The sequence below is a fragment of the Apaloderma vittatum genome, unplaced genomic scaffold, assembly GCF_000703405.1.
Source record: "Apaloderma vittatum isolate BGI_N311 unplaced genomic scaffold, ASM70340v1 scaffold37240, whole genome shotgun sequence".
Taxonomy (NCBI): Eukaryota; Metazoa; Chordata; class Aves; order Trogoniformes; family Trogonidae; genus Apaloderma; species Apaloderma vittatum.
Genome location: NW_009696881.1, coordinates 3,126 through 22,517, shown reverse-complemented (window position 1 = coordinate 22,517; position 19,392 = coordinate 3,126). Strand labels below are relative to the sequence as shown.

Below are 19,392 nucleotides of genomic sequence, written 5' to 3'. Positions count from 1 at the left end.
GGCGCCTCGGGGATCTGGATGTTCTCCAAGTCCAGGAGCCGCAGCTTCATTTCCATGCTCAGCAACGTGTCCAGGTCGCTCTTGGTCAGCTCGCTGGACATGTCCTTCCCCAGGAGAGCGTTGAGCCCGTCAATCCAGATACAGTACTGCGGGGAAAAACAGCGGAATTGCAGCTCCAGGCATAAATTAAGGTGGTGTTAAATCCTTCCATCCACACAGTAATTAGAGATACTCCTCTGCAGCAGCAAAATGGGAAACAGGGCAGGGAGTGAGCCCAGGGGGAGCAAAACCCTGACCCCAACGGTGCCCACTGACATTTCCAGTGGAAGTTAGAAGCCCAGAGGTAGGTACAAACCCACAGGTCTAGGAGAGGGCCAAGAGTTCCTACTGTGGTGTAACGACCTAAAAAGCAAAGCTGTTGTAGGCATCGATGTCTCACAGAACAGGGGAAAGGGAACAACTGACTGCATGGGAGAAAATAAAGTAACAGTGTAGACTAAGGGAAATTAGTGTAAGATTATGTTTGTTTGGGTTTTTTTTAAAGATAACGGGTAAAAAAGGAAGATTCACACCCAGCACTGACAATATTTCTAAGAATCAGTCTGGCGGGAGACATTCTGCTCAAGCAATGAGAGGTGGCAGATCCTTCGTAATTTCTGAAGTTAACTGATTTACATTCTACTGCTTAACCACTATATTTCTTACCTCGTATTTATTAGGTGCAATGAAGTTCAAGGTCTCATCAGGGTCGTATAGTATTGAGAAGGCCAATTCTAACACTTCCTGAATGGAAAAGAATCTTTCACTCATTGACTGAACAAAACATCACAGCACCTTCTGCCTGCTACCAGCAAGAGAAGCTGCCTTCCTGCAGCTCGGTGCGCTTTCCCGTAGCAGTGTTCTGAGCAACTCTGAACAGCCTACAGCACAACCAGACGATGTTCACAGCACCTAGCAGTCACAAATGAGTGCTAGGAAAAGGCTCAGATACAAGAGTGGAAGACCGTGTGCTCCTTTTGCTTGCTTTCAGTCTTCAACTCTACAGCACTGGATGTTAATTACAGGCAAAAAGGGAGCACTCACCTTGTTCTGTTTCAGTGCACTTTTCTCCTTCATGTGTGGACAGTCCTTCCCTGTGACAATGGCTTTGATATCTGCAACTGGAACTGAGGGGGGAAAAGTAAAACTCTCAAACAAGAAAGCCTAACCAGGAAAAGACAGAATTTGGTTTTGTCTCTGCAACTGAGCATTATTCCTTTATCTCATTAGGGCAGTTTTCCAAAACACATTACCAGTAACACAACCCTACAGGTGGCTGTTACAAGAAATACCAAGCAATTCCAAGACTCAAAGGATCTGGGCAAGGACCAAAAGTTGATCTGATCTCAGTGAGGGTTTCAGGCAGAGCTCTTGTTCTCCTGTCTCTAGGATGGTGCTCATAACAACCTCTAGACAGCAGAGCACACAACATTGCGTAGTGTGCTCAGAGCAGTAACAAGGACTTACTTTTTTCCTGCAGAGATTCAAAGGTCACTTCCCCCTGGGCATTATCTTCCAGATCTCCATAGTGTAGCACCTTGTGATTCAGAGCCAGGCGACAATACCAAAACCTTTCTGGAACACACATCAAGTAGAGTAAGCTGAGCAGTATCATTCACATGAGGTCTTGCAGCCACTTGCAGTCTCCCCACCCAATTTCTCTGCTCCCCCAGGTCCTCAGCAATGCTTCCTGCTCATGAGGGGATCGCTGTATTTTTAGAGATGCATTTCTGTTCCATCTCAAACTACTGGCTGGTACAGACAGCCCAGGTAACCAGCGTTCCTTTCTGGCAACATGCCTGCCGACAGATTAATCCATCAGATCTTATTTGCCTACAGCTCTTCACATGAAAAAATGCAACAGACACTGTCACCCTACCTTGTCTTCTGCGATTTCCAATTTTTCGAAAGCTACTTCCCTCACAAAGCCTGTTCAGGCGCTGTTGCTTTATGAGTTCCAAAATCTCAGGTTGGATTTTCTCTCTCAGCTCCCTGGCAATCAAATATGGAAGAGTAAGCAGAAAATGGAGATAATGGCAAGCACAGAAGGCAACTGTACTTGTTAGGCACTTACACAATAGGTGGTGACTGGAAGTCATCTTGGCTCATTCTCTCAGACTGGCGTAGTCGCAGAATCTCAGAATAGCTCAGGCTGCGCAGTTTGCTCTTGAACTGGTCCAAAGAGTTTGGTTTAGAGGGGAGAGCTCGTGTGATCTGTTCCCTCACAACCTGCATAACCTAAAGAGGTTAGGCCAGGAGAAAAGCAAGTCACATTCTTGCTGCTTAATGACAGCAGAGAAGCAGGGCACAGCTCAGTGGCAGCAGAGAACTGCCATGGAATAACTGGGGGCAGAAGCACCAACGTACTAGTGACTTTGAAGACCCAGAAGAACAAAGAATGACCTCAGGTCACACCAAATAAAAGCTGCACCATCCTCCCTTACAGCCCACGTCAACACCCAGTCATACCTTCTGTACCCTACTCTTTAACCCAGTGTGCAGGCTGAGTGAACATGAGCTGTTCTGCAAAAAATTCTACAAAAATACCTTTTCTCCACTCTGACCTTATTAAAATCTTCCGCCGTTGCCCTCATTTCTTTCCAGGTCTTGTTCAACAGCTGGATGCAGATGGCAAATAGCTCCTCAAATGCACGGTCGTGGGTGAAAAACATGGGGTGGTAGTCATTCCGGCCTTCATTGGCTTCAGGAAGAAGCAGAAGCCACAATTATGTGAGCATATTGCACAGGAGCTACTAAGAGTAAATAAAATTCACTACAGTGACAGAAATCTGATGGTGTACAATAGTACTAAGTCATTAAGACAGCTCAATGCTTCACCTTCCTGTAGACAGCCTAAATTGGGAACGGAAACAATCCCCACGCTTCACCACACAAGCCTCTGTGACTCACGTGCCCTGTTCATACTGGTCCCCTCAAATGACTGCTCATAGTTGTTTCCCACTTTTCTCTGGCAGAATTTCTTAGAGTGGTTAATTGTCCCAGAACACTGTTTCGAGAACTGTTAGAGCTGCTAAACTTTTCTCAAGTTCACAATGGTTTCTAAAGCACCCTGCTGAAGCTTTGGAAAGCTGAAGTCTTCTGCTTGTGTGAGTTTTTCAGTAGAACGAGAGTGCACCCAAAAAAATCTCTTACATTACTTAGATCCTGGTATTATCACTGTGACACGGGCACAGCAACTCCAAGCTTCTCCTGTCCTTACATGGTAGAAATGGGACTGAGGCACAAATGCTTGTGGATATTGGTCAGCCTATAAGCTGCTTCCAGAAGCATCAGCCCAGCAACTTGGAAAGCCGGGTAATAAACGGTACTCACGCAGTTCCCCAACTTGCAGGATCTCACAAAGCATTCTGGTGAGCTCAATGGCACTGCGCCCAAAGGGACACTCATGTTTATCTTCTCGACTGCTGTTCTCCAAAACAATCTACAAGAAGATGATGCAACACACACTAAGAAGATTTGCTGAGGTGCTGGTATCTACAAAAACCAGCAGCTTCACTTACCCTGATATAGGTGTCCTGATGAAATTTGGCCAAGTAAAGCATGTTGTCCAAAGCCAGCATCCCCGGGGGAGTCTGAGTAAAATCCATGGCTGGATTGATGTGATTCTGTGAAAAGAGTGCATAGAAAACCCAAACAAATTAGCTCAAAGAAACTGTGTGAGAACCTTTTCTGAATGAATTTTTACAGCTGCCTGTCCACCAAGCACTCCCTCACATCTATCCCAAGAGACAACCTTGAACACCTACTGACATCGCTACCTGAACTTTCTAGAGGACAAGCTGATTTCAAGTTCTTCACAGAATAGGTGTGTATGGTAAGTAAATATCTCCAGAGAATGTGCCTCAAGAGCCCTGGCATTTAACCAATCAGCAAGTTCATAATCATCTTCCCTGGGAGTCTGAGTGTAACTGATTTTCTAAAACGCAGATACAGAAGTATGGTAAATCAAACAGCTATTTCTGTTCCTTATTTCCCCCCAACTCTGATGGAGATCACTTAGATTGCCTTTACATGCCCTACAATCAGCACTCTCTCTAGATGCATACAGTGAATCCCAGCATCTTGTAGTCCTTGGTGTACATGGCTTTGCGTTTTTCTGTTCCACTTCCAGGGATGGTGTTGGTGTCAGACTCTGCATCAAATGCAATTCTTCTCAACTCAAATATGATGTCTCTCTGTGCCTGAAGGACAAAAGGCAGGCAAATGGTAACATCTTGATCAATCACTAGGGTAATATTTTCAAGTAATGCACAGTCCCACCTCTCTGCCCAGAGCTCACACCATGAATACAGAGAGATGCCAAAGTTCATTAACACTACATAAAAAGGGGCAATCCATTTCAAAATGGCAAGTTTTGGCATATTAGGTAATGCAAAATACTTGTTTGCATTTTCTTTTAACTGATCCAAGTTTAATTAAAGGCAATTTCTGGGCATTCAGATAATGCTAAGGCATTTCTCACTCAAGACTACAATGCATCTAAGAACTGAGCAACAGACACCTTAAAAATGCCCAGCTTCTTTGTACACTGCAAGAAAATGGATAAAGTGATGTGTCCTCCATAGAGGTGAAATAATCAGCTCATCAGCTGCCATCGCACTGGTCAAGAAAGGAGTATGTGGCTTCCAGTGACCACTTACATCTCTGAAAATCCCACAGCATAGAGCACGATAGTCACGAGCGTACCCTAATCTCAAGGACTACAGTGTGGGAGGTGTTTTTGAAACTTTATGCACCACCTACTGCAAGTTCTAGGGAACTAAGGAGCTCAGGAATAAGGCCCCTTGTACATGCTATGCTATCAGATCTTACTCAGCTCTAATAGTGACCTGATCATTGGGATCCATCTTGGTCATCATTCTCTCTTCCAGGAGATTAAAGGTCAGGACCTGTAGCACATACAGCTGATGCGCCATTTCTGTTTTAATGGGGCGGTTTCCTCTGATCACGTGCTGCAGAATAAAGGACAGGGTAGAAATTAGGAGAATACAAGGGAAAACTGGGGTATTTGCTGTAGGCTTACGCCAGGCTGTATGTACATCTCTGTATAAGAAGATTTAGCTGTTTAGCCTCCATATTCTATCAAAAGCATAATGGTAATGCTCTGTAACAGCAGCAAGGAGCATCCTGATAACTCCCTTCTGAACAAGTGGCTCAAATTTCACCTTTGAAAGAGTCATCTCTCTGGAAGTGTCCGGAGAGCAGCAGAATTTACACTGCACAAGTGAAACCTCTGTTGAGAGAACATTAGGAAGCACTGTGTCATTCCAGACATACTTACATTCAGGATTATAGACCTCAGGTGCTTCTGGGCAAATGCATTGGCCATTTCCTGTTGTGGAATTCAGAGATGAAATAACATGAGTGAAATATAAACAAAAAGCCCACATAATGCAGAAAGGAGAGAAGGAAGGAAGCCTATGAATTGGAGATAGCACTGGCACACAACAAAGTGCTTTTACTACAGACTGTCAATTTAGCATGGCGTCTCACCAGAAAGCAAGCATCAAGTTGGGATGTAAGGGTCATCTTTACCATGGCACAACTCATGGATGGCTCCCCTACAAAACATCATTAATGTGGAGAAAGGCACTAGCATAGTCAAAGCACAGAAGAAAACTTAGCTTAACATTGGACATCTAATGATACTTCAGCATCAGGAGATATGGCAGCAGGGAACATACTGTGGGTTGCTCAGAAAAATCTGTCATCTACAAGGTTCCTTCAATGAGCATTTTGCAACTTTCTATACCTAGATATACACACAAGATAACAAGGGCTAGAGGATGTAGTTTTCAGGTGGTCTTCTCAAAAACTCTCCCTCTGAAATTTACATTTTCTCTGTTTCAGTTCCTAAAGAGATGTTCAGAAATCAGCTTAAGGACAATTTGCAGAGGCACTTCACTTAACAAAAATAAAGGGTAAATAACTTTCACATTTAATGGAAAGTTACCACTCTCCCTCTTTACTGCAGGTCTTCCTTCCCCAGATAAGGAGGGTCTACCAACTATCAAGTCATGATGGCCAACAGTCACAACAGATTCAAACCTTCAGTTCCAGGACCAATCACACATGCACCTGCAAAAATCTAACCCGTGCTTTCCTTGTATCTTGTGAAGATGCACTTCGTTAAATACAGCAATCTCATTACACCTGCCAGAGGAGTGCCACATGTGCTAACGTCAAGACGGAATATTATCAGAAGTTTGCTGTTATAAGCAAAATCTTTGGGTAAGAAAAGTCTGTTGGGCAATACATCATCTGGAAGGAGTCCAAGAAGAACTGCCAGTCTGAGATCTCTTCACATTCCCGTGCCGTGCAGACTTAGAACTGGAAGCAGATGTGCAGTGTTAGACAGTTGCACTCAATCAGCTGTACATTCTGAGCAATCCAAGACTGTTCCAACTGCTCATATCAACTCTGCTCTTAATAGGCCTTATAAGGAGTCTGGTAAAATGTCTATATTAACCTAATTCCAAGTCCCTATAATCGGTTTTGCTCCAGACAGAAACCTCCTAAACCAAGAAAGTTATATGCTAGCTGAGAGCCAAACCGTAACAGCTGCAAGTTCAGCAGCACTCATGTTACATCCAAAATGAGTCAGAACTTGAGTGGAAGATATCTAAGAAGCACCTAGATGAAGTAAGAAGTGGTTTCAGAGATAACACACCGCCCTTTGAGTCGCTATTTTTACTACAAGTTGCGAAACGTAGTACTGAGAATAGAACAAGGCCTGCGGTTAGGATTTGCTCACGCATGCAACACAAAGAATCTGTCCTCTCAAGGAATTAGCTTGTACACAGCACGAAGTAACAGGTGACTGAAGCAGATAAACAGTGGGAAGGACAAAGACAATTAAGCAATTCTAAATAGCACAGTAAGAAGCATGAGCACACACATAGCCTAACCACTGCTAAGCGATGTATGTTCTGCTGAGAGTCCAATAACGCCTGTTTTGCTCCTTGATGTGGTTATAGAATCACAGAATCATTTATGTTGGAAGAGATGTCTTGAGATCATCTATTCCAGATTCCTGGGTTCAAGCAACATCAGTCAGAGCAGTCTGCGCAGGACTGTGTCCTGTCAGGTTTTCAATATCTCCACTGAGGGAGACTCCACAATCTTTCTGGGTAACCTGTTTCAAGTGTTTGACCACACTCATTTTTTGTGTGTGTGTGTTCAGGTGGAATTTGCTGTGTTTTAAGGAGTGCCCATTGCCTCTTGCCCTGCCTGCAGGCACTATTGAGAAGAGTTGGTCTCCCTCTTTACCTCTTCCCTCAGATATTTATACACACTGATAAGAACCCCTTAAGCCTTCTCTTCTGGAGGTTGAGCGATCCCAAAATTCTCCGCCTCTGTTCAGGTGATATTCCAGTCTCTTATTCCCCTTCATGGCCCTTTGTGGTCTTGTGGATTGTGTTCAAGGTAAAAAAAAAAACAAAACAACCAAGAAAAAACCCCAACAACCCCAAAGTGAAAGATCCCTTGGAATTTTGTCTCCTATGTTGTTTAGTATCTGGGCCAAATTATGATCAGAGGAGTATGGTTTTTTATTTTCATGCGATAAGCATATCCATTAATCTTAGAAATTATGCAGCATTTACTCAGACCACAGTTTCCCCTCTGAAGGTCCTGCATCCTTGGCAAATGTGGAGCATTCTCTGTGCTACCTAGAAAATCTAAAAATGTACCAGAATCTCAAGACATGGAAAGTTCCAAATCAACCTACTAACAAGAGTGGTAATTCCCCTTGAGATAGCAAGGGGCAAAAAACATTCTTATAGTACAATTGCCATAAAGGACACATCACAGCTAGCCCCCAGCCAGCACTAAATTTTGTGACTTCTCTTCACAGACAAACAGCTCTATCTTTACAAGAATGCAGCTGGATATGAAACTGTCATTAATGCAAGCAAGATTTGGGGTTTAAACTCAGGCTGTGGTAAGTTTAAGGAGACCCAGAATGCTAAAGAACTTGTTCCAGTTTTAAAATTGTTTTACCTGGTCAGTCATGCAGTATCAGTTGCCTTCCATGATCATCTTTATTATCTTCTGTGTACAATAAGTCATTCAGTATTTCTCTTGCTACTTATTCTTCTCCCCTTCATGATCTGAGCACATTCCCAAGAGTCCTCCCACCCTTCTCCCTAGGCTCATCCACTATCTGAAGCCTGTATGCATCATCTCCGAGATACAAGGAGGCAAAACTGGAGAGAAGCTAACATGACTACAGTTCTGCAGGACCAGCCCCCAGGCTTGAGTTACTTACAGTGATGGGCAGGTCTAGTGGGTTAAGCAGCTTGTCCTGCTGGCAGAAAGCAAAAAAGGGCACAAAGAGAAGCAGACAGGATTTAGCTGAGAGTCCAGAAATAAGGCACAAACGGGGCACTAGAGAAGAAAGGCTTAACACAGCAAAGCTACACAATACAGACATATGCACATCTTGCATGTAGCTGAGATTTCCTCAGAGCAGGACAGGTGTTTCATTTCTCACATTTGCCAGCGGGAAAATCCCCCTATGACCTATAAAAGATTCTTTTTTTTCAGGAAGAGGTAGGTGGGGTGTTTAGTACGTACATACCCCATCAAGGACTCTACTCAGCCTACCTCTCCCACATGGAATTAACTTTCTTCTGAAAAAAAAAATCCATGCTATATAGAGGATTACTTTCTGTCTCTCAAGGCCTTTCACATTCTTCTGTGAGCATGTCCTAAACACAGATGTGCTGCTCCAGAACACATTATTAACAGGACAGTACTTTTTCTTCTATGTTGCCACATTGAAACAGCTACCTAAGTTCTCGGCAAGGTCTGAGGTCTCCCTTGCCCACACAGTACGAGTTCCGAGGCATAAAGTAAATGGCCAGTCAGTAACCACTATTCAGGCTTAAAATCAAAAAACATCAACGAACCTGTCTCTTGTCCTCAGGTGCCTTCAGGAAGAGAGCATTGATGAGGGCAATGGCGTACGTCTGAATCTCTTGGTTTGAGCTGCAGAAACAAATGGTAGGGCAGATCCCTTTGGTCAGTTTGGCTCAGCTGTCCTGGCTGTGTTCTCTCCCAAGATCTTGCCCACCCCCAGCCTACTGCTGAGGCAGGAACGTTGGAGAGGCCGTAGGACCCCCCCCCAGTTTTAGCCATAACATGGGTGTGTCATGAAGACCCTTCTGGCCACCAACACCAAACACAGCGCTATGAGGGCTCCCGTGGGGAAAACTAACTCCATCTCAGACCCAATATGCTCTTGAGACACTTCTGCAGAACGCAACCTCTTCTCATTAACACAAGTCCAGTGCATCACCTAAACAAAGTTGTGTGTATAGACTTTTTTTTTTTAATTTAAAAATATAAATATACATATATAAATAAACTTTTATAAAACACATTTTAGCTTAAATGGCTGTTTTCCCCACGTTGGCATTTATCCCTGGCATATCTGTGAATAACAACCATATTCTCTCTTCTGTTGCTCCCCGCTAAATCTTCATTTTGGTCTAACTGCAAGTCTGCAAACTTCAAACATGCAAATGTTGATGCATCATCCTAGGTTTTCCTCAGGGCTCCAAGCTACACAGGTCTCTAAAGTCTGTCACTTCACCTCTTCTACCCTCTTTTTCAGGGTTTGCTGCTCTTTTCATCACACTGCTTGTTTTTTGACATAGCAAAACTAATTTAAAATTAATTTCCTCTCTTCTAACCTCTCTCTTTCAGACTTGATCCCATGGACCTATTCTTCCAGAACCTATCCTCTGTTAAAGATCGTTCCCTCCTGATAGTCTTGGGAAAAAAAAAAAACAAACCACAAAACCAAAAACCGCCAGCAAATTCTGACTTACTCTCCAGACTCCCTTTCTACAATATTTCCTGCATAGATACTTTCTTCAGCAACCTTCTGTGTTCTGGAAGCACTTAAGCATATGTCTTGAACAAAGATATTTTGCTTAAACAGCTGCACAAGTGCGTCTGGTGTTAGGATCAAACCCTGTGTTCTACTAAAATAGAAACTGGAAAGCAGAAAGATCATTTACTCTTTGCAGAACAAAGCTGCTGCAGTATTCATGAGAACTTGTTTAGCTTTTGTGTTAATCGAGTTCAAACGTATAAACACTCTAAGAACACAGTAACATAGATGCAATACATTATTTGCACTATTATTTTGTTAAACTACTGTTCATTCATTAAGGAATATTAATCTTATTCACAAATTTTGCTTTTTCACATTTTTAGAATTAAGTCTTGATAAAATAAACAAACCAAAAAACTACTTAAAGGTCTATGCATGCTGCTTTTTTTTTATGGAAGTGTAAAGCTGACCTAGACAGACAGCCTTAAAAATCAGTTATTACAAATTTGTCGGTTTGTTTGGAAAAAGGAAGGGAAGGTGGGGAAAAAAGGAAGGAAAAGCATTGCTTTCTTCCTAAATATGCAGGCCAAACCCTAGAGAGTTATGAGCTCTTAGATTCCAGTGGACACAGTTTAAAGAGGGGCGAAGGTGACAGGGGACTGGATGCAGTTTTGAGAAGCTGTTTTAGTAAAACACAGGTTTGGTTCTAACGCTGAACACACTTGTGCAGTTATTAAAGCAATATATCTCTGTCCAGGACATATACTCATGTGCTTAATTGCTTCCAGAAGACAGAAAATATTTTCCCAGAATCTTGCTTTTTAAAAAATCTGTTAGAAATCCTAAACTCCGAGTAAGATGACACACGAGTAATACTTTAAAAAATAGCATCTTCAAGTGTTTTAAACACTAAAAGATCTATTTTCACATGAACAGATACTCATAATATTGATTTAAATCACACCATTGCTGGGTGCACTCACACTTGCAGATGGGAAATGAGCTGCCCCACGGTGATCTCTTCTGCTATCTTCTGGTACAGTGTCTGACTGTTTAGCACCATGCTTTCCAGAATGGCCAGGGATCGTTGCAGGATGGAGACATCCACCATAGGCTGACTCACGTAACCTGCAATCTAAAAAGGGATGAATCAGCAGGTCAGCAGATGCCCTTCCAGGAAACCTCGCAGTGAGACAAGCCAAGGCAGAAAGGGCTCGGAACGCTGGGCGTCCTGTGCTCTCAGGAGTTCTCAGCTTCTCAGAGTCATCTCGCTCTTCCTGGAAGCTGCATGAAAGCACGAAAAGAAACAGCGCCCACTCACGCCCTTTACCCAGCCTCACCTGTTTGATGAAGGTTATCGAGACCATGTCCCACGAGACAATGCCATGGTCCATGAGCTCCAAAAAGGCAGTCAGGGTGAAAGCCAACATCTCGCTGTAACTGAGAAAATGAAGAATGCAGTTACAAGACATCTGCTGGCAGGGAGAAAGCCTGCCCAAGCCCAACAAGCTGGGTTAAGAGAAACATGTCACCGCCTTCTAACAAAACATGCTGCAGTTTGGCAGACAAGGGTGCAATAAAGTATTTGCATTTATGAAGACAATTTTATTGTTTTGTAGAATCGTATTTTGTGTTTCCTGATTACAAGCACAAATTACAAAGAGCAAAAATAAGCCCCTAGTCCTGCCACCAGGATCAGTCACAACCGCTTGGATTGGTACCTGGCTAGTCAAAGGAGTAACAGGAGCAGCAGCAATGCAGTATTTATTGTTGGGCAGTGCAAAGTATCACTACTCTAAATCAATACTTTCATATGAGGGGGAAAAAAAACAACAAACCAAACCAAAAACCAGCAAACCCCAGAACATTCAGTACAATGACCATCAGTTAACAAAAGACCAACCTGAAAAGGAGAAAGTTTTTTAAGCTGATCAACTGCAAGTTTAAACCATCTGCAAAATGCTAGTTTTTTCAACTGTTGTCAGACTTAAGATCCAGAGTAAATTTGTTATCACAAAACATGTAAAAGTCTTTAGAAATTAAACACCTACACACAAAATGAACAAACATGTTTTAACAACAGAGAAAAACAAAGAAAAAAGAACTATCACTCTCTAAGTATTGGGACCTGGCTTGAAACAAAACAAAAGCACAGTGTGAATTGTGGAAAATTTAATATATAACCACAAGACAGAAAGGTAAAAGAGACTGATGGAAAGACTGCAAAACATGCTGAAAGCGTATTAGTTGCTAATATATAAGAAAACAGAAGACGTATAAATGTTACGACAATTAAAAGTGTTTTCAATAAAACAGAACAACTACAGCGGGTTGTAAAGAAGGGGTGAAGGGAAGGTAATTTTCCTTTTGTCTTTGTCCCTCACCACCCTACTCTATTTTTAACTGGTAAACAAAACAAAAAAATTTCTCCACATTCAGTCTATTTTCCCCAACCCATGAGCTTTTTCATCTTGCTTTCTTTCACTCTTCAGAAGAGTGGCAGAGTGGCTTGGTGGGCAGGTGTGAGCCAGCCCAGGTTAACCCACAACACTACTGAAGGTCTCTGAGCAAATCAATATGAGAAAAATTAAGCACAATTCCTGGACTTTGAAGAAGATTTTTATGAAGTGCATCAATAAAGCATCTTAAAAATACACAAAACACTCAGCTCCTAAACGGGGGGAAAAAAAGTGCCCTTTCTTGCATTAGTAACTGACTGAAAGGCAAGAAAAAAAAAAGGGCAGAAATGGCCAGTTTTCAAATTAATTCGAAGTTACTGACAGATTTCCCCACAGCAGCACGGCTGTACTGGAAAGAGCCAAGAGCTGGGGGATGTATGGAAAGAAGGACGAGCGCCCCGAAATGGCCACCATAGTTACGGCGTTACCAGACTAAGACCACAGCTTAGAAAAGGCACGACTAAGCGTCGATATCAGGTAGAGATCTATACAGTTACGGATGGTACGGAGAAGACAGAGGAATCTATAACATCTCATAACAAAATACGTAGGGGGAACCAAAGGCATATTAAGTGACATGTTTAAAATAAGGGAAGAATTCTTCTCTTATAGGACAAATAATTGTGATACTTCATTTCCACACAGTGCGGTAGATGTCAAAAGGATAAACTGATTAAAAAATTTTGAAGACAAATCTGTGGCAGATACACCCAAAAGATCAATGAAATGCTGTTTCTGCTCAGGAAGCCCAAAGTTGAAAACTGTTGGAGACTGAAGACTAATACTTTCTCTGCTATGTATTCCTCAGCATTTTTCATTCCCTAAGATAAGCAGACATTTCACCTTCATAGAAACTCTTCTTTTCCTGCAGGTCAAAAAGTGCTGGCCATGTATACCACAGCCAGCAACACGGTTGCTGCTGACTGGCACGTACACGCCACCAGTTCTACAGGAGTGTTCTTGTATGCAATTGCACTGTGTTTTTTGTAGGATATTTTTTCCCTTATAGTACAGGCGAACAAATGCTAGAGGACACTATAATCAAAAGAAAGTAATAAAAGTAGTTTAAATTACCAAAGTGACTTTTGTCTCGTGAGGTTTTGCAAACAGCTAGAAAGACTTTGTATCAATTGACCGATCTGCGTTTGGTATGAGGTTAGTTGCTTAACTCCACTTCAGCAAGAAAAATTAACCGCTTATGTGAGGTGCTGTTCCAGAGTGCTGGAATACAGGAGACTTACTGGGACAGAAGCTTGGTCCCGCTCTCCACGAGCCGCGTCAGCACTGTAATTCCCTCCATGTTGATGAACTCTGTGGCAAAGGTCACATCTGCTGAAAGTTTAGCCAGTTCCTTCATGGCATCCAGTCGGGCTTCCATACTGTGTGACTGGATCCTCTCCATCAGCTGGCGAGCTGCCCTAGACTAGAAGGAAACGGGGATGACGGCAGTTGCACCCTACTCACCTGCAGACCCAGCTCTGCCAGCATGAGCATTCTGACAGAAGTCCATGGACGGCCAGAGAGTGCACAGCAAGGGTAGTGATACCAGCAATGACAGAGGAAATAGGAGCAAGCACAGAATGGTCTGACTTGGAAGGGACCTTAGAGATCATCTAATCCCTGTCATGGGCGGGGAATCCTCTCAGCTAGATCAGGCTACTCAAGGCTCTGTCCAACCTGGCCTTGAACACCTCAAGGGAAGGGGCATCTACAACTTCTCTGGACAATTTATTCCAAAGTCTTGCCACCTTTGTACTGAAGAATTTATTTCTAAGATCCAGTCTAAATCTATTCTTCTTCAACTTAAATCCATTTCTCCTTGTCCTATCAGTGGACATTCTTGTAAAATAATTGATAAGTCTAAGATAAATTTAAAGAAAAGGCTGCACTCAGTAACAGTTACAGCCAAGCAGCAGGTGACTAAAAGGCTATTTTATACGTTAGGGTAAATGCTTGTTTATCTACTTGGTGAGGTGAGCAGAGGTGGATATAGAAATATGAAGTAAGACCATTAAAGAAATATGCTAAAAAACCCCTCTCAGATTTAAAGAGAAGTACGAGCTCCTTTTGTGTATCCTCATGACATTCTGTAAGATTTCTCAAACACAGACAAATGATAACTTCTCAACCACCTCTTGCTGAAATAACTTCTTCCTGTTCTACTCACTCTCAGCTATATGCCATGACGCTTGCACAAAACAAGGTTTAAGAATTTCAGCACATCTGTGAAAGACAACTGTTGAGGTCACAATGGAAAGAATTAATTGGGATCAACCCTGTACTGTTGCTTTCCGACTGATAATAATAACTGCACTCCTACTGAGAATGCATCCGTCAGGTGCTTTACAACATGCTAATCTAGGAGATGGACTTATTTACAGGAAGTCCTGAGCATTCAAAGGAAAGATACACACCACAGCCACAAAGTAAAACAAGAGTGTGTACCTCACGGTGCAGAATGGCCTGCAACAAAGGGAAGCCCCCTTACAATTCAAGGGGAAGGATAAAGAAAAGCCGAGAGGCAAGAAACAGCCTGTCCTATGAGGATAGCTACCAAGAAAAAGGGATGTGAGGAAGCATTTACCGGGGAGACTGCCAGCTGTAAGATAGTTCCATTCTTGATGTCACAGCGAGTCTGAAAGAAAATATAAACTTTAAACTGCAGAAAAGTGGGGGGGAAAGAATGCAGCTGGATCTACAGCTCTCATTTGTATGCACAACTAATGGGGTTCTTATACCACACAACTCCTACTGATGGTATTGAGTCACTGAGTCCTCACACCTATGGGTATGCAGAGGGAGAAGTGCAAAGCTGCTCAGTTGAATGACATCATTCAAGACAGAGCATTTCTGATAGCAGAGATGCTGCCCCTTGAGGTTTAGTAACAGTGTTTTTCCGTGACACTTGTCCAAGGCATTCTGCACTCTCGCCCAGGACATCAGCAAATTGCTACCTCTCACACTGACCTGCTCGGTGATGTACAGCTGAGGACCATCAGCATACCGCAAGGTGTAGTATTCAGGGTTTGGCAACGACCACCTGGCAGAGGAAAAAGAAGGATACGTAAGCTTCTACCTCCTCTTTCTTATGGCTCTCAAGTAGGAACAGGAGCTTGATCCCAGGTGGTGGAAAAGAACTATCAAGCAAAGCTTTAGCATGAGAAGTTAGATTTCCCAAAGAGGAGAGAAAATACCTTCCTCTTGAGGGGGGGTGGGACTTCAGCCTACTCTAAGTCGAGCTCCATAGAATGTCTGAAGGGGCCTGCACTTCAGGAATGGCAAGATGGGCCAGTCCTCAGAGACACTGACCCTATGGGCATACATATGCACATGCTCAGTACTGGAATAGAGGTGCAGAACCTCTGTCTTCCAGGAGATCCTTTTCTTCCCAGTTTAAACCTCAGCCCATTCTATGGCCAAAACTGGCAGCAGGAAGCATGAACCATGCTAGCAGCACACTGACAAGCCGCAGCGACTTTCCACAGTACCCCAGCAGGATTTATCAGGGGGCAGACTTTCTCCACAAGGGTTCCAGGAGAACTACTCACCCATCACAGACCTCCTTTATGATGGATGCAAGAGGCCTTTTCTAGAAGAGAAAGAGAGAGTCCTCAGTAGCCACGTTTCTTTCAACCAGAAAGGAATACTGCCCGTTTCTATGTTTCCCACATTCCAGTACGAAGGTGGTGCTGCATTTCCTCCCCGATCTGGTTACCAGTCTCACCTGATCTATTTCCAGCAGCTGGGCATTGGCGCCTGGCCACTCAACAGCTACTTTCACAATGTCCGAAGGTGGTGGCATTGCTCCAGACTCCTCCAAATGCCTTCACAACAGCATACACCCTCACACCTGTTAAGACAAAGGACAGTGAGCAGCTCTCTGAAAGCTATTTCAGTTGTTACATGGCATCTTAACACCGAGCTTCAAAACACTACAAAAGACCAGCCTTATGGTTTACTGGGCCTGCTAGGGACAAAACATCCAGTATAGCAGAGATCAAGGCCCCATGCTAAACCAGCACATTGTGAAACTGCATGCCTTATCACCTAAGGGATACATCTGGGAGCGTGTTGGGGTAGTCGCACAAGGAGAGTCACTCTGATCAGCAAAGCCCCATCTGCCACCCACTGACCATACTGCCAGGTCAGTTTACAAGTCGAGTAAAGCTCCCTAGGCTCAGCTATTGCCTCTGTGTGAGAGGGGTAAAATACCGTCCAGGCAGCCTCCCTCCCATGGGCTGGTAGTTACCAATGCCCCACTCATATTTCTCGATACCTTGATCCACTCAGCACACTCAGACAGGCTCCTGGGCAGACTAGCAGCAGCTTCCTGTAACATCATAAATCCAAACTATGATAATCCATCACAGAAGAAAAGTTAACTCAGCATTTGCTCTGGAGGTCTACCTTTCACTCCTTTCTCTGCCTTAGAGCATAAGCTTGTGTTCAGGGTTTGGTCCCAGACAGTTGTCAGACATGCTGGTTTGTGCTTCATCTGGTAGTAAGAGGCTGCAAAGGAATGGACTTGTTCAGTTCCTTTTCAATCACCTCCTGGGTGGAGGGAGTAGCCCTGCTCTCTCCACAGAGCTGTATGGAGAAGTCACATGCAAGAGAGGCAACCCTCACCAAAAGCAACAAAGACTTCAAGCTGCCAAAAACACCTGACCAGTTACAGAAGCAGTCCTGTCCTTAAGGACTCCTCCTGAGACTCAATTTCCAGCACACCTTGACTCAGATGGTAAGCATCCAAAGAACAATTCCCCAGCTCCTATTTCTCCTACTGGGGCAAGCCAGCCCCCCTTTCCCAGAACAGATGAGAGTGCTGAGCAGGGACTTTGCTTCGTGATTAACATACTTGCCCAACTTCCTCGATCAGTTGGAAAAGAAATGCTAAGACAGGCTAAGACTTCAAGGGAAACCATCAGCCTTTGGAATCTTCCAGATGCAAAGCAAGTAAAGAAGACAAAACTTTGCACAGATCAGCACAGACCAAGCAGCTGCAGAGTTACCTGGCCCAAGAAACTGGACTACAGGACTGTCCTAGAAAAGGGAACTTCTATGAAATTACTTGAGTCTACCATAAAAGGCATGTATGCCCGGCCTGTATTAGATGTTGACTTAGAGATTTGACTATAATCTCAATCAATGAAGCTCGTAGGTCTCTTTCCTCACAGAGACTGGTATCACTGCATGGAGAGATATGAAAACTCATATCTGCTAATGTTTCTTTGCATTTTTAAACACAAAACCCCTTTTATTGCTCCCCTGTGACTATCTTCTCACTCCATTTGAGGCATCTTCCTCACCTAGGAAAACGGAATGCTACGATCTCCTGGTGCAGCCTTCTAAAACAGTCACATTATCATTGCTCCTGCCTGTTGGAATTGAGGATGAGAGTTTAGCATTTCTTTCATAGCACCTGCTGGAAATGCTCAGTGTTATCACTGCAGCTAGCCTTGCCCACCAGTCTCCTTGCCTCACAAGTCTCCAAAATACTTGCTGGAGAGAGAAATCAAACATTCCCCTACTAAAACAAGCATTGTTTACCATGAGAAGCCCTTCTGAAGCTGCCTTGCTCAATTTGTTCTATTCTCAGCATGTTTATGGTCTGTAGTTCCTGCAGGAATCTTGAACTCCAAAGCTATCTGGGGCTTTAGCCAACCCAAAAGGGAGATCAGTATTGCCCATGCACAGGAACACCATCCTACTCCACTCCAACAGCTGCCAGACTTTGTCCACTCTACCACCCCACCTCTTGAGAAGTATTTGGCAAACCAAACTCAGAATTTCAAGACATTCTGAAAACGCGTAGCTTACCCCAACTCACAAGAGAGGGTTACAGCCCATGTTCCTTCTGGCCTTCCCTTTCCTTTTTACCAGCAATCCCACCCAAGAGCAAGTTATGTTTTCTTAAAACCCAGAAAATGGCTGTAAGATTAAACATATTTCATATGTAAAAGTGCCATTCCGGTTAGCTTCAGCTGCCAGTTTCTTAAAATAACATCTCTGACCTTTCAGGTAACCAGCACAGCATCAGGTCAGACCAACATATCAAGAAAGAGCTGGCCTCAGAAAAGAACAGACTCAGTGTACCAACCAGGCTGAGCAGGTCTCAGGGGCAATTATAGGAAAGCATTTATATGATTCCAATCATAAAATAATTCAAGTTAGAGTCAAGAAGCTGCACAAACTTCACCTGATATTTTACTTCTTCATCCTGGAGCGAAGGCAAGCAAGCCATCTCTCACTCCAAGATTTCCTCTGGATAAAAATGTTACCACTTTCATCTTGGAAACAACCAGGAAAGCCTGTTACACAAAGGAAGACTGCTCATATAAGAGCTCCATTAAATAAGTGTTTCAAAGAAGGCTTCACAGCCCACAAAGCTAGGCTGATTCACAGAAATCCCTGAGCGTATGCAGTCGTATGGCAACACTGTCGCCAAATCCCATGAACATGATGTATTAACATACTCCCCTTTCTTCACAAATTTTGATTATCAGTGTTCTGTTCTCTCACTCCAAGGCAGAAACATGATTTACCCTTTGCTAAGTGAGACACATCAACTCGCAGCAAGTATGTTCTCAGGAGGCCTCTAACCCTAAACACGCATACAGCTGCTGGTGCTATTTTCATACCCATTACAATCAGTAAACAGTACTCTACTCCTTTCTTCTACAGCTACCCTGAAGCAGCTTTGTCCAAAGTAAACCAGGAATCCAGGCAATAAAGTATAAAGAACCCAGGACCAGAATAGCACCTTGCCTCGTTGCACAAGCAGAGCAAAGCACTTGGGAATCTGCATAAAGACAGGGACGCTTTGAACCCAGATATATTTGGAAGACTGCAGCCCCCTGTACAGCACTTACTATTGGGGTAAACAAGCCTACCTATGCCAGTTATCCTCAGCCTGTTTGCAAGTAAATGCCCAATACCTGATGCTTCTAAGGATACGGAAATTCTGCTATGCATGTCACACTGCAAGTTGGAAGAGTCCCTCCTGGTCCTAACACCCTCATCACTTTCTCT

The 19,392-nt window shown here is 43.5% G+C and overlaps 1 protein-coding gene across 1 annotated transcript; it reads right to left on the bottom strand.

Annotated features, from left to right (window-relative positions):
• Positions 1-3: 3 nt before the first annotated feature.
• Positions 4-16,874, bottom strand: ELMO2 (engulfment and cell motility 2; the record flags this gene model as incomplete). Its single annotated transcript, XM_009876454.1, has 22 exons — positions 16,790-16,874; positions 16,088-16,213; positions 15,912-15,952; positions 15,331-15,403; positions 14,948-14,998; positions 13,605-13,786; positions 11,245-11,344; positions 10,888-11,039; positions 8,973-9,051; positions 8,330-8,365; positions 5,342-5,392; positions 4,890-5,012; positions 4,107-4,241; positions 3,561-3,665; positions 3,373-3,481; positions 2,604-2,740; positions 2,114-2,277; positions 1,919-2,031; positions 1,507-1,614; positions 1,084-1,166; positions 706-783; positions 4-146 (listed from the first exon to the last, which is right to left on the bottom strand). Coding segments are annotated over exons 2-22 (2,141 nt in total), but the record flags the coding sequence as incomplete, so codon positions are not given.
• Between the last annotated feature and the right edge of the window lie 2,518 nt (positions 16,875-19,392).